At 57.0% G+C, this 14,367-nt stretch overlaps 4 protein-coding genes across 4 annotated transcripts; 1 reads left to right on the top strand and 3 right to left on the bottom strand.

The window, feature by feature from the left end:
* Positions 1-2,038: 2,038 nt before the first annotated feature.
* On the top strand, positions 2,039-5,419 carry D7B24_001063 (uncharacterized protein; the record flags this gene model as incomplete). Its single annotated transcript, XM_028635308.1, has 8 exons — positions 2,039-2,348; positions 2,423-2,680; positions 2,746-2,865; positions 3,098-3,243; positions 3,444-3,767; positions 3,818-3,850; positions 3,995-4,279; positions 4,406-5,419. The coding sequence occupies 8 exons, from the start codon at positions 2,039-2,041 to the stop codon at positions 5,417-5,419; spliced, it is 2,490 nt and encodes an 829-aa protein (XP_028497983.1).
* Positions 5,420-5,564: 145 nt separating this feature from the next.
* On the bottom strand, positions 5,565-6,977 carry D7B24_001062 (uncharacterized protein; the record flags this gene model as incomplete). Its single annotated transcript, XM_028635307.1, has 2 exons — positions 5,565-6,682; positions 6,740-6,977. The coding sequence occupies 2 exons, from the start codon at positions 6,975-6,977 to the stop codon at positions 5,565-5,567; spliced, it is 1,356 nt and encodes a 451-aa protein (XP_028497982.1).
* Positions 6,978-7,255: 278 nt separating this feature from the next.
* D7B24_001061 (uncharacterized protein) lies at positions 7,256-9,989 on the bottom strand (the record flags this gene model as incomplete). The annotated part of the gene is made up of 4 exons (XM_028635306.1): positions 7,256-7,394; positions 7,444-8,546; positions 9,081-9,877; positions 9,950-9,989. The coding sequence occupies 4 exons, from the start codon at positions 9,987-9,989 to the stop codon at positions 7,256-7,258; spliced, it is 2,079 nt and encodes a 692-aa protein (XP_028497981.1).
* Positions 9,990-10,767: 778 nt separating this feature from the next.
* D7B24_001060 (uncharacterized protein) lies at positions 10,768-13,724 on the bottom strand (the record flags this gene model as incomplete). The annotated part of the gene is made up of 2 exons (XM_028635305.1): positions 10,768-12,438; positions 12,501-13,724. The coding sequence occupies 2 exons, from the start codon at positions 13,722-13,724 to the stop codon at positions 10,768-10,770; spliced, it is 2,895 nt and encodes a 964-aa protein (XP_028497980.1).
* Between the last annotated feature and the right edge of the window lie 643 nt (positions 13,725-14,367).

Here is a 14,367-nt window from a genome sequence, read left to right as displayed (position 1 = left end):
TACCCAGCGGCCCAGAGATCGGAGGTGTGATTGAACAACCCGCTACCACGAGCCAGCGCCTGTCATGCCCAAGCTTCGACACCAATCTTGCAGCAGCGTGAGGCCTAATAAATTGATGCTTACCTTATTTTTCTGCTGCCAGCCACACTGCCAGCCACAACCTCTCCTCCTTTCAGCCTTCGACCCAAAGCCTTTGCCTTTAAGCCTTCGATCCAAAAGCTCGACGGCTTTACTGTCTCTTCTGGAAGTCTTTTTTCCAAATCTGTTGATTATCCCCCCCTTTCTTGTTCTCGCTTCTGCACGCCCTGCAGATTGCGTTCCCTCGTTTATATCGGAAACCTGTCCCCAACTTGGACCAACACCCTGTCCCCCGATCCTAGCCCCCTGCCATGGCGCGACATGGGTCCCCTACTACTCTTCCCTCCTCATGGTCAGCGACCGATATATCGACCAATTGACCGCCCCATCGCGTTCCATAACACGCCACGGCCTGTTTGGCCTTGATTGTTCGTCCTCTCCCCCTTTCGCGGGTCCGAGCCGCTGGCCGTGGAATGCAGGCCGGCCCGGCTTTCTCGCTTTCAGGCGCTGTGGAGGGAGAGGGACTTCGAGTGCCCGACGACAGGAGCCGTGTCCATCCCCGATATTGCTTGACTGTGCTTGGCTGGAGACCCCCACCCCCTAAGCTCCCCAAGTCCGCCGAGACCCCTTAGATGCGGAGTTGCATGATCGTGACGTCGCTCGGCGGCAGATGAAGGCAAGTAGTGATTCCTCTCCCTCCCACTTTCCGGGCGCCAGCCATCAGGCTTTCTTGGGTCGTACTCAGTACCGTACAACCTCGAGCCTTGGCCGGTCCCCATCATAGTCGAAGAATCCTTCGCCGTGTGCGGGGATTGACAATGCCGTCGGCATGGCCTTCTTGTGAACCCACAAGGGCGATGTGTCTGAGACTCTTAATCAGTGCTCTCCGGGCCCGCGTGTGACGACCCTTGGGTCTTGGACAATCTTGTGCATTCTCGGTGCTGACGCCCATCTGGCAAGCGCCGGGTCGCTGCGGGAGAGGCGCTGGGATTGTTCCATCCAGGGGTAAGATTACGCATGCCGCTGGACCAGAAGACTAGTTCCTAGGCGGATGACCAGGCACTCACAGAGGAGCCTGTTCAATGTGGTACTACTCCTGTCCGGCCTGGCGTGACCTGCAAGAGACATGACTAGACGCAGCATCTTCAGGGGGTGTTAAATATGGAAAGGATATCCAACATGGTACCCTACACCCTGACTACATTTTGCGTTCACACAGGGGTTTCTTCCACTAGGGCGCGGCCTCGGCGGTTGCAGCACGATGTTGACAGCCTATATACCTAAAACCATTTTTCCAATTCCTGTTGGTGAGCGTTTGGTCTTCGCTCTTAAGCAGACAGAGGTCAACGTCGTCGAAGACAAATAATCTGTGCCTTGCACATCCTGACTTCATGTCCTGCATATCAGCGGCGCGATCATTGGCTTTGTGTTTGCTTCACTCGCACGAGCTCCTCGTGTCGACTTGTTGTCAAAACTATGAGGGCCATTGTCTCGGCTCCCACTGACTGGCGAGCTGACTGTAGTACTGATTCCAGCCCCGGCTTACTTAGGATTGTCTTGGCAAGACTCCTGGCGGCTGCGACAACAGAAACCGGACTTCATTGTTTCTTCGAGGCGAGTCTTGAACGAGGTCTCTCACACCAACAGCGCACGTCTGAGACAGCCGCACCACACGTCTGCTGTTACTCACATGTCTGCGGTACAGTGAGCAACACTGGGGGGTTTACATTTCAGCTTGTAACATGCACAGCTTCTACTTTGTTTCCTCAACTCGGCTTGCCCATAATGACAAGCGGACATCTAGTTTGACACCACGTGCCAGACACGTTTCTTCAACAGCCCGTTCAGTATTATAAGAGTCATGATGTCTACCAAAATTGTTCGCGCAGCAACGGAATATCCGCCAAGAGCCCTGCCTTCAGCCGTTCTTGAACAAAGTCATCGCCGCTACAATTACAAAATGCTCGTCTCGATCCTCGTCGAGCTGACCCTGGCTGTTACGGTGGCTGCCTCGCCGTTGACGGCGCACCCTGTCGCTCGAACCACAGCAGCGACTGCCAATCCAACCACGAGTCTCTGCACGGGTGGACGAGTCTTTGTTGGCTGGCTGGATAAGTCGTTTGGAATCCTGCCCCAATGCAAATGTCCGAAGAGTCTGGTTTGGGACGAAAATAGGGGCATTTGCATCTCGCCTCCGCTCATCCCGCCGATCCTAAGGGCAGGGCAGAAGATTATCTGCGCAGCAGACTCGACCCTATACTGCGACTACGGTATGCTCTTTTATTCCAGATCTTCTCGATATCATTTCATTTCTGCGATGCGGTCAACCTGCTAAACCCGTTAGACAAGGACAATGATCTTTGCCTAAACAACACGCAAAATGTCGTCTTGGCCATAGTCAGCAGCATTAGCAAAACGCAGCTCAAGAAGCAGATTCAGGAGGAATGCAAAAAGAAGCCCAAGTGTCCTGCGGGCCAGATATGGACTGAAAAAGACAAGAAGTGCAAAAGCCCGTGCCTACCAAAAGAGTCGGCGCAGAAATGCAAGGACAAAGGTGGAAGTCCTATCTGTGCGAAGACTCCGAAGGAATACTGCAACTATGGTCAGCCCCCCCAACCCCTCCTCAGCCTTCACGAAGCTTCGTCTCGCTGACGGTTTGGTATGCAGACGAGAAGAACAACCTCTGCGAAGACAACGGGCTAAACATCCTGCAATGTCTCGTCCCTGGTGTCGATGGGACTGTTGGAGCTGTCGAAAATATTCTTGATGACCTGTTCGCCACGATTGGTGAGGCTATCGAAGTTCTAGGGAAAGATTGCGTCCTAGGTGGACTCGGATGCGTCTTGAATGACACCATCTGGAAGAAGCTCCTAGGTTCGAATGGGCTTGGAGGCATCATTTGTGGGCTTCCGATTCTAGGAGGCATACTTGGGAACTGTTAGTGAGGGAGCTAGACGGTTGGGACGTGCCGCACCAAACCAGTCATCTTTCGTTGAAAGTGTTCGTATCAATGACTCAGCAAGTCTGTTCCAATGTCACCTCGGTTTCGGCGTTGAAATAACCACCGAGGCCGAATATGATGTCGACGACCCTCCGACAATTTCGCTCGCCAAGAAGACGTTGCATGTATCAGTGCTCATTGTCATCAGTAATCAACTGCACTACGTATGTCATTAGAGGAAATGAGCCCGCCGCATCTCCCCCGAGACTCGACGGATGCGCACTTGCCAAGCCGGCCGCCGGACCTCAATCGCTCCGATGCCGACAGCACCCGTATGGATGCCCCAGCCCCAGCGCAACTCCGGAGGATACAGCGGTCCTGCGAGATTTGTCACCGCCGCAAGATACGGTGTGACAAGCAGCAGCCATGCTCCCATTGCAAACGTGGGGGCGTCACCTGTTTGTACCCACATGCCGAGCACCTGCGGCGGGCCCGCAAGCCCAAGACAACCATGGCCGATGTGGCCACCCGCATCTCGGAGCTGGAGCGCACTCTCGTCTCCGTATCGAACCAGACCGCACCGGCAGAGACAGTAACCTCCCGGTCGAAACCATGCGACACGCTCGGGACAGAGGGCCTGCATTCAGGGTCGAGCAGTGGGCAAGACGGAGGCCCGGGTGTCCTCGTTCAGAAAGGATTATCGAGTCAATATTTCAACGAGATATTGATTTCACGGGTTCTCGACGAGGTGCGAAGGGCCTCGGCAACTAATCAAGTTTCGTGCTGACAGTTCAAAAGGAGCAGGATATCCAAACAGTTCTATCGACACCGGTCAGTGAGGCCACACGGCCAATATCGGTGCCTCAATTCAATCCCATGGGTATACTTTCGGTTCCTTCATATTCACGGCCATTATCAAGCTTCCTCCCAAACAAAACGGTGGCTACACACCTTTGGAAGGCTTACGTTGACAAGGTCGAGCCCTGCACCAAAGTCCTTCACATACCCACTGCCGAGGTTCTCGTATACACGGTTATTGACAAGCCGAGCGAGTGCAGTCCAGGAATGTTGGCCCTATGTTTTGCCATTTTCTTCGCTGCTGCCACGGTATACGACCAAGACGAAGCTGTTGGTGTACTTGGCGATGACCCCGTCGCAAGTCTGCAGCTCTTGAAGACTGGCCTCGAGCAGGCTATTGCCCACGCCGACTTTCTCGAGAGTCCCACTGTCACCACTATACAGGCACTCGCGATATATTTGGTATGTCTATGCCGTCGTCTCTTCATATGCCTAACTCGACTAACAATCTCATCGTCTGCGCTCCGGGTCCACAACCCCGGCAGAGGGATCTGGACGATCGTGGGACTCGTGATCCGTGCCGCCCAGTCCATCGGCCTGCATCGCGACGGTAAATTGCTGGGACTGTCGCCCTTCGAATCTGAAATCAGGCGGAGGCTCTGGTGGTATATTGTCTGCCGAGATGGCCGAGCTGCAGAAGATTACGGTCTCGAAAACATGCGGCGAATGCCCCCTGGGTGTGCCGCCAGTATCGACATGCCGCTCAATCTCCACGACAGTGATCTTTACCCTGAAATGGACGAGCTTCCGCCGAACCGACCCGGCTGGACCGCCATGACGCTCTCTTTAATCGGCATCGCGACAGTACTCGGATGGCATGAAAACGCCCAGTCAACCCCAACCGCCAGAGATGGCACTCGCAGCCAGGTCATCCAGGATATCAGAGCACGCGCAAAGGGATATCTGAGTCGCTGCAACCCCGTGATCCCACAACAACGACTGACCATGCACATCGCGGACTTCGTTCTTCGCAAGCTGGAGCTCGTCACGCGGCAGCGGATGCAGATGCATGCGCAGCCCGGCGCCCACGAGGCTTTCGCCACGGAGGAAAATCTCCTCGAGGCCGTGGAGATACTCGAACTCGGCGCCACCATGATGACCGACGATCGGCTGAGGCCCTGGCAATGGTCGATGCGCCTGTACCCGCAAAACCACATGCTGCTGTATGTACTCTGGCACTTGTGCGTGTGCCCAGATGGGCCGAACCGAGACCGCATCTGGCAGGCGGTGGAGACGGTGTTCAGCGACACGGAAGCCACACGAGCGGGGAGCGTAGGCGCTGGGGATTTGGGCTCGCGATGGGCTGTCCTCACAGTACTGAAGGAGAAGGCCTTCGCAAAGAGGGCCGGTGAGACGGCGGCCAGCGGGGCTACGAGGGTGCAGGATCAGATACAAGTGGCGACGCCGGGTGGAATGGATGCCGTGGGCGTCTTCACGCAAATGGGTAATTTTGACTGGGTGGACGACCTGCAGGTTCTACCAGACTGGACGACATTGATGAAGGATTTTCAGATGGAGAACACTTTCAAATTTGGGGTTTGAACAATTTATGGAGAGAGGAATTCATGTCGTTAATTAATTACATTACAAAGCAGTGAGGAGTACCCATGAGTCTATATCGCCTAAGCCCTTTTTCATCAATATGCACAATTCCGCCCGCCTCAGTCCCTATGCGTTCCTATCACCCTCAGAATACGACGAGCAGTTTCCAACCAGTGCGATGGATTCTGGCAGCCAGGATAAAGGTAGTCCCGACCATACAGAAGACACCTGCAAAGATCTTCATGCCTAAGAGCCCATGAGGCGAGTCGATAATGGCACCGTTGATTGGGTTTGTGGTCAGTCCTCCAATGGAGGACGCAAAGAAAACAAGGCCAGTGCGGAAGCCAATTTCAGATAGAGGCGATACCTGAGCAACGAGGGGGCCGATGAGCGAGACATAGGCGCCCGAACAGAAGCCAAAGAGAATGGCAAAGGCGACGAGGGCGCCGTCGGTGGCGGCGGGGATCCAGAGGGCAAGAATCCAGAGGCCAGTGAGGTAGCAGACTATGACGAATATGTTGAGACGACCGATCTTGTCGCCGAGGAAGCCAGCAAACATACGACCGAAGAGGGAGGCGGCATTAAGAATGGGAATGAGGTACTGCACCAGATTTGGGTCCATGCCGGCTTCGAGCGCTTGGACGGGAAGGAAATTGATGGGTACGTAGATGCCATAGGTGAAAACCGTGAAGCCGAGCGTGATGAGGACGAATTCGAGCTCGCGGAACGGCCTGAGCAGCTGCGCTTTGGTAATCTTCTGAGGTGTCGGTGGGTAGAATGCGCGGACCGTAAGGTTGGCGAGGATGAGCAAAGCGAGGATGAGAAAAGCGCTGATACGCATCGCCCAAGCGAAACCAACTTGACGAATCAGCCGTGTGACCATAATCGGGAAAACGACACCGCCAATGCTGGAGCCGGTAGAAAGGATGCCAAAGGCGGCGCCGCGATTGACATTGAACCAGCCGTGGATTACGGCGATGGATGGCTGGAAGATAGCAGAAACGCCAATGGCGGAGCAAACGCCCTGCGCAAGTAGAACCTGATAGTACTCCTTGCATAGTGAGGCCATCATGAGACCAAACACGTGCAGAAAACTACCCATCAAAAGAAGTTGGCGCGGGCCATACATGTCGTATACTTTGCCCAATATCGGCCCAGTCGCCGTCATGAAGAAGATCTGGAGAGAAGGAATCCATGATATGGTGCTAGGAGAATATTGACGAAGGAGGTCATTTTGATAGTACTCCTGGAAAGCGCCGACACCTATTGGCGTTAATATCGAGGTTCTTCATTTGACTGTGAAAGAGGAAATGTTCGTACTGTTGATCCAGCCAAAACTGCAAAAGGCGGTGCACCACACGCCGAGCACAACGAGCCATGCAGCTAAGCCCCCATCCGGAGCGTCGCTACCCGGATAAATGGCCCCCTTTTCTTTGTCCGATATGTTTGGATCGATGTTGGACGGCGCGTCAGAGACGTAGTCATTGGGATCAAGAACGCCATGGTTCTTCTCGGCCGTATTGGAGGCGTGAGGCAGGTCGGCAGCTAGTTGTGACATGGTGCGAGTGGTGTCAAGTGTGATGGCCTTTGCTGACTCCAGGTTGCTATGACCTCCACACGGCGACGGCTCGTATTTAAACAGATATAGTCTGTGGCCGACCCTCGAAACACTTCCCAGGAATGGACGGCAGCTGGGAGCGGGTACCAACCGCAATGCGTGAACTTTGATTGCAAACCCCGACCGTCAGCACGCCATGCAACGTCAAGGATCCGGACGTATCGGCCGCGTGTGCGGAATTGGAGAACAAGGGCGAGAAAGGCCCTTGTTGCCTACGCCTACAAGGTGGGCTGGATGCGCCTCTTCGGCGCCGGCGCAAGTATAGCATCCGAGGCCGAGGGCCGGTAGGGCTGAGAGTTCGGCGCCGAGTCCAGCCTCATCTGGCCGTCAACGGGATCGACTTTGACACCCCTGAACCTGGACGAATTTCTCAGCATTTCAAGTTGACTGATCCGCGGCGACAGACGGCTCGGGCGCAGTTGATTCGACGAGGTCCCGAGGGTACTGCAGCCACCTCTCCCATCCCGGCCCCAGGGCCGCCACAATGCTACGTAGGAGCCGACTGCCGACACGCCCTACGATCCAGTGCCCCCGGCACCAGTGCATGATGACGGCAAAGTGGGCCAGCACGAGTAGCGATTCGGGTCGTTTCGCCCGCAGCGAGGTGAGGAATCCCGGGGTCACCACCTGCGGCCAAGCGAGAGCCATGCCGACCGCGTCGCCGAGATGACCACGGGGCGAGACACGCGGTGACGAGTCCTTTGAGTCTGCGTCGAGAGACGAGTGAGAGTCATAGGTGGCCTGAATCCTCGCAAGGGCCTCCTGGTTGCCCTGCTTCTGCTCATCGTCCATGCCGAGACTGTTCGTGATCAAGACCTGCAGAGCCTCGGTCTCGGCGCCTGTGCCGAGCTTCATGGAGATGAGCTGCCCGTCCTCAAAAACGGAGGCGTGATTCGATTTTATGAGTACGTCCCACGCCGCTGACGCGATGACGCGGACACCGCGGTAGAGCTCTATGTATCGAATGAAATCATCGAGCACAGTGGCGTCATCATCGGCGCAGGCGGCGTCGCAGAGGAGATTCATGCCGACCATCCAGCTGAAGACAAGCATTTGCATGGCATTGTCGGCGGTCGTCTCGGCTTGGGTCGTGTTGAAGAAAGTCAAGGCGTGGGCCTGGTACTCACGCGCAAGGAAGATATACTGAGGGGCCTTGTCTGGGCATGTTGAGGCGAGGTGTCGCGCTGAATAAGCGAGGATCTCGTTCATGAGGTAAGGAAGGCCAAGAGCCTGCTCGACGAGATGCTGGTGTGTGGGCATCTTGTCATGAACAGGAATAGCGCCAGAAAGAAAATGATGCATCAGATGCAACTGGTCCATGTGGGCGGGCGGCACAGAGTGTACGTTCGGGACATCAAGCAAGAGGTTTGTGGCGCCCGGGGACGGGCCGGCCGAGGTGAAGGAGGGGCCCGGGCTGGACCCGCCCATCGTACTTGGGGTCAGGGCCTGGAACGAACATGACCGCCTGGTGTTGACGCAGTTGAAGCATATAGGATGTGTCTCGTCACACTATCGATGTTAGAAAAGTCAGATCGAAGGCTGCTGGATAGTGCCATACCTTGACATGCCTTCGTTTGCACTCGACGCACCCGTGACGGGATTTCCGGTGTCCTCGACGTGGAGCCATATGAGCCACTGACTGCAAAGGGACTCGAGGATGAAGAACGGGGAGCAACAAGAGACAAGCGAGTGGATGTGGCGTTGAAAACCGAGGAAACCGAGATGCGAGAGAAACCCGTTCACGTGAAATTGTCCTGCAGTCGCCGTCTTGATAAAAAGGGACTGTCTCGTACTTGAGGAAGCAGGCCGGAGCATGGGCGGAACTGAGGCTGGGTTCGCCAGTGGCGCAAGCTCCGGCCCGGCTTCGAGGCGGATCCAATAGGAAGCCAGAGAATACGTCGAATGCGAGTGGTGCGACGCTAGCATCGGAATCAACACGTAGCCAATCAACGAATGTTGGTTCCGCGGGTTTAGCTTCATGTCATTCGCTCATCTACATCCGGCTCGCTATAATGCTTGTCCACCCCCAAGGCTTCCTCAAACGCGCAGTTCCCCCCAATAGTAGGTCCAGATATCGGCTCCCAAAAAGTCATCCTTGTACTTGGCTGCGGCCTCGTCGCCGGCTGCCCCCGAGCACACGAGCAGGGGCATAAAGTGCTCGCCGCCGCCGTTCGGGTGCATGTCAAAGCTGTGCGGGAACCCCCTCCAGCCGGCGAGCTTCTTCCCCCTCTCCTCGCTCTTCTCCGTCTCGATCGCCGCCGACAGAACGCCGTTCCACTCCTTGACCTGGCTTCGGAGCCTCGATCCGCCGGCGCCGGCCCGGAGCTCGCCAAACTTGCGCATGTTGTGGAACGACGCAAAGCCCGACCCGACAATGGCCACGTTGGAGTCGCGCAGACTCGCCAGCGCGAGGCCCATACGGCGGTGCTCTTCCTCCGACTCGGACGCCAGCACGGAAAGCTGCACAATCGGCACGTCGGCCGCCGGGTTGATGAGCAAGAAGGGGATGAAGACGCCGTGGTCCCAGCCGCGCTTGGCGTCGAGCACGGGGTCGAGACCCTGCTGCGCGAGCGCCTGCCGCACCTCCTCCGCCACGTCGGGCGACCCGGGCGCCGGGTACTTCAGCGCGTAGGCCTCGCTGGGGAAGCCGCCGTAGTCGTAGTAGAGGTCGTGGTGCGTCGCCGACGAGATGGTCGGCCTCCTCGTCGACCAGTGCGCCGTCACGACGACGATGGCGCGCGGTGCTTGGGGCGTGTTGAGGCGCAGGAGCTTCGGCACGCGCTTCGTGAGCGACGAGACAATGTCTTTGTGGCCCGGGTCGCCGAGAACCGGCATCGGACCTGGTGTCGCGTCGTCAGCGGTGGCACGCTCTCACTCGCGAGCCATTGGTCATGGAAGGCGCTTGAACCTACCTCCGCCGTGGGAGATGCAGATCACGGCGCCGCGTGTCATGGTCGGTGATGTTGTGTGGGAGTTTGACGAAAACGTGCGTGACAAGAAATGTCGGGCTGTTGCAAACATGAGATAGGAAGCGACAAGGTATTTGGCAGGTTTGACGAGCTGTCGAAGATGCATGGCCAAGCGTTGAAGGGGGGGCTTCTTGGGGCACTTAAAGGATGTCTGCACACCCCGCGACGAATTCAGCTTGGTAAGACAGGCAGGTGTGGCAAGGCTGAGACGTGGAATAAGTATGGCGCGATACAGCGATGGTGCCCCTCGTTCGGTTCACGATCCGACTCGATTTGCCGATGATACAAAACGAATTTGAACATGGCGCCATTCGGGTTCGGAACCTTCAGCAAGTACCTCGGAATGGCCGCCCATTCACTTGCTGTGCCGTGGCACCTGGTTTGCCTGTCCATTAGGTACATATAGGTAGGTCGGTACCTCTCTACCTAGGTACCTACCTACCTAGGTGAGAACCCGATGTAGGAAGGCAGCGTGTCATAGCCGCGCGGGAGCTGACCTACTAAGGGACCTTGCTTCAAGTCCCCTGGGAATGCGAACCTCTAGCTCATCATCTCGTCAGCAGACGGATGCCGGCACGGATTCAGGCCTGGCCTGTCGAGTCAGTCCACTGTATCGCCCCTGATTACACATCAACCGCGCGCGCGACAAACAAGTCGACGTTTCGGAAAGAACCATCATTCTTCATCATGCGGAAATCGTATTCGTAAACCTTTGTTGATTTTTCAAAGCTTAGGTTTCTTTTTGCTTCCTACCATGCATGTCATGTCATGACTGTAGTCTCCTTCTTTCCATTTCCAACCGCACGCACACGGCTGCCAATGTCCAACGGGCTGCCCTCGAACACCACGAAATGCCTATCGTCTTCCGCCTGTTCCTTGACGCCTAGCAGCTTGTACACATTTGACGAGACGAGGTCAAGCGCCTGCTTCTCCGAAAGGCGACCACCGCCGTTGTGGTAGGCGATGCCCGCAAGCAGCGCCAGGTCGCGAATGAGCCAGTCCTCCTCCAGCCCGATGGCCGTCGTGACACCCGCATCAATGAGCGCGTCTATCGCTGTGCCGTTCGTCAGAGGCGCGCCCGTGAGCGCACGTCGCTGATCCCACGACGTGGCGTAGGACTGGAACGGCGCCAGCACCACGCCAACGTCGGCCGCTGCGAGCTCAGAGGCCACAAGGTGCGCCTCTGCTCCGCCCAGGATGACGATGCGGAGTTTTGTCGAGAGCGACTCCGATGCGGCAATGACGTCCTCAACATCGGCCTTGAGTCGCAGCACGGCAGAAATCGTGTCCGCGCTGTGCACTGTCAACACCAGAGGCACTTCGCCTGCCACCACCCCCTTCAGGAAAGCCTGCTCCGAGTGCCGGTCGGAGATTGTGTCGTTGTTCGAGACTGCTTCTAGCAGGTCCTTGCGCAGCGCGCCCACTGCAGTCGAGATGGAGGGCGTATCGCCCTGCTTGACGTCAAGAGTGAGAGTGTAATGCACAGCAGCATCCTCCGACCAAACGGCACCCTTCTCGAGCGCGTGCTGTGCGTCCGTGACGAATCCCACACTGGTGCCCCGGTGCGTGAGTCCCCCAGAGAACGTTGGCGCCGAGACGGCCCGCGTGATGCCGTATTGATGCGCCACGCGCAGCTTCTTCGTGTCTAGTGCCAAACCGTCGACGCCGCGGCTAAACTTGGTGCTCTCTCCGTTGGCCGTATTACCCTCGTAATCTATGGCGTTCAGCCCGATCTGCGACCCGAACGCTGTGAATGAGTGCGTGAGGTGGCCGTCCTCGAGGGCGATGAACTCGTGCGACGGCCCTTGGCGAGCAACGCTGACCTCCATGCTACACTCACCTGTGCAGGTGATTTCGCCCTCGGACACGACAACGTTGACGGGTCCGTTCAAGGTCGTCCGACTCTTGCCGTCCGAGAGCAGAATCTTGGTGACACCAGTAAAGACAATATTTCTGTGATGCGAGATGCCGCCGCTCAAAGCTACGCTCGAATGCGGTGCGGCGATTGGCCCCTTCAGAGGCTTGTCGAGCTCGACAGGGTTCTCAAACTGCGCGAAGCCGTCGATCCAGACCTGCGCAGGCGCGGCTCCGACGCTGAGCGGATCACTGTCCCAGACCACAATGTCAGCGTCGAATCCTGGCTTGATCTTGCCCAGCCGTTCTCCCAGGCCAAGAAGCTCTGCCGACGCTGTCGTGACGCCAGCGAGCGCCACATGGTAGGGGAGACCATAGCGGTATGCCTTCGCGGCCTCAAACAGCACGTGCTGAGCGTTGATGACGGGGTTGTCGCTGACGTAAACTGGAGTGAGACCGTTATCCCACAGAATCTTGCCAGCATACTCTGATCCCACGTAGGCTTCGGTCTTGTAATACATGTTGTCAGCGAAGAGAGCGGAAGCGGGCGGGCGACCTCCCCAAGCTCGCTTGAGAATCTTATCGAATAATTAGCAAAAAGAAAAATGACTGGAACCCCAGAACAGGGACTTTGCATTACCTCAGGCACCAAGAAGGTCTGATGGGCATGGTGAAACGCCCGCAGCGGAAACTTGAACTCGTTGGTGTGGTCGATGAAGGCCTCGAGGTCAGGAATCGTGTAGCAGTGCGTGTTGACGTGAACCTGACCCCGAAGGACAGCGCCCAAGCTCTCCCAATGCAGATCCCGCGGCAGGTAGTCGTCTAGGCTGTCAATGCCGGACCTTTCGGCCTGGTCGCACCAGTCGTCCTGCTTCCGCACGAGGGCTGCAGCCTGTTCGAATGCGTGACGGAACTCCCAGCTCTCGCCGAGGCGCGAGAAGGGCCCGCGCCCAACCTTGCCGTACACGCGCTTAGCATTCTCGCCGCAGGCCATCTTCATATAGCGCCAGTTACGATCAGGGTCGGCAAGCATATCGGCTGCAGAGATCTCCTGGCGACCATCCTTTTCGCCAATCGCATGCTTGAAAACGAAGGCCTCGCCGCCAATGTTGTTGCCAGAGCCGGGCAGAACCAGCGAGGTGGTGACACCGCCGGATTTGATGACCTGCCACTGCGGATCGAGCGGATTGAGGCCGTCGATAGAACGGACGTAGGGGGTGATGTCCGAGGAGAGCTCGTTCGTGTCCTCGGTACCGGCTAGGTCGGGCAGCGAGCTGACGCCAACGTGCGAGTGCATGTCAATGATGCCGGCCGTCAGCTGGCGACCCTTGGCATCGTAGATCTGGGTGTCGCCAGGGAGAGACTCGAGGCTGATGTGAGCGTCGACTTTTTGGATCAGTCCGAACTGCACAAACACATCGCCACTGGTCCACGAATAGCCTTTGCCCGCGCGGGCATCCTCGAGCGAGGCGCTCTCCACAGGCTCACCGACCCAGATTGTCGCATTCTGTATGAGGGTGGGCTTTTGGCCGTCAACATAGCGTGCATTTTTGGTACGCCCAAGGCCAATTGGGTCTTGAGGCTTTCGTCGAAGCTTGGTGCACGTTTGAAGGTCCTCTTGAAGACGATCAGCGGCGAGACGAGACTGGCGCCAGGAAGGCAGGACTGTCAGTTGGTTCCACTGAGCGTAGACGAGGAAGACGAGACAGGCCAAGCCGGAGATGGCCAGGAGCTTCATGCCGCGACGGCGACGGATCCGGAGCTGTCGACATTGTGTTCGCCTGGCAGGCAGAGCTCCAACAGGTGGGGCCAGGGAGCTGTATTCGTATGGCGGAGGGGTCGCCTTGGTGTATGAGGAAGTCATGGCCGCTGTCTTCCAGTCTCGGTCTTGGAGAGGGAGGAAAGAAAGAATCACGAGACGGCCAGGTCTTGGGTCGTGGTGGAAATCATCGAATCGTGGGTGATGTCTGCCGTTAGAGCCGGGAGCTCGATCACGCGGGGAGCTGTTGCACTTGCGTCATGAGGATGGGTTGTTGCGATAGCCCGCTGCACGGGGCTTGCGATACCGGCGTGTTGCTTATCAGGGCGAGAACGCACCGTGCTTGGTTCCGGACTGGGGACTTTGCTGCTGATGCCTGGAAACCCACCCTCTGGGGGTCTCAGGTTCCTAGAGAGCAGCAGCCAGCTACCTACATCCAAGTGAAGTCTGCCTGACACCGGTCAACACATTGACAGGACTGAAGCAAGGGAATCAACGCACTAAAAAAAGAACTCTTCTCATACTATTTCAGACCAACAGCAGCATCCTTTCGGATGCAAAATAACAAGGTGCAGCATGTCCGAAGGTCAGCTGCGAGTCAGTGTGATTGGTGTCCCTGGACGACCACCTCAGGGCTTCATGCAGCACCGGAAATGACAACAAGACACTGTCAAGACTGTGACCCCTCTTGCTGCATGTGATGCACTTCCCCTTCAGGCCCTTCGCTTGACAGGCGCCCTCTAGCCAG

This window comes from Verticillium nonalfalfae (genome assembly GCF_003724135.2).
Source record: "Verticillium nonalfalfae strain VnAa140/NRRL 66861 chromosome Unknown scaffold_12, whole genome shotgun sequence".
In the NCBI taxonomy this organism is placed as follows: Eukaryota; Fungi; Ascomycota; class Sordariomycetes; order Glomerellales; family Plectosphaerellaceae; genus Verticillium; species Verticillium nonalfalfae.
Note: the sequence above shows the minus strand (reverse complement) of the source record. Positions and strands in the feature narration are given on the sequence as shown.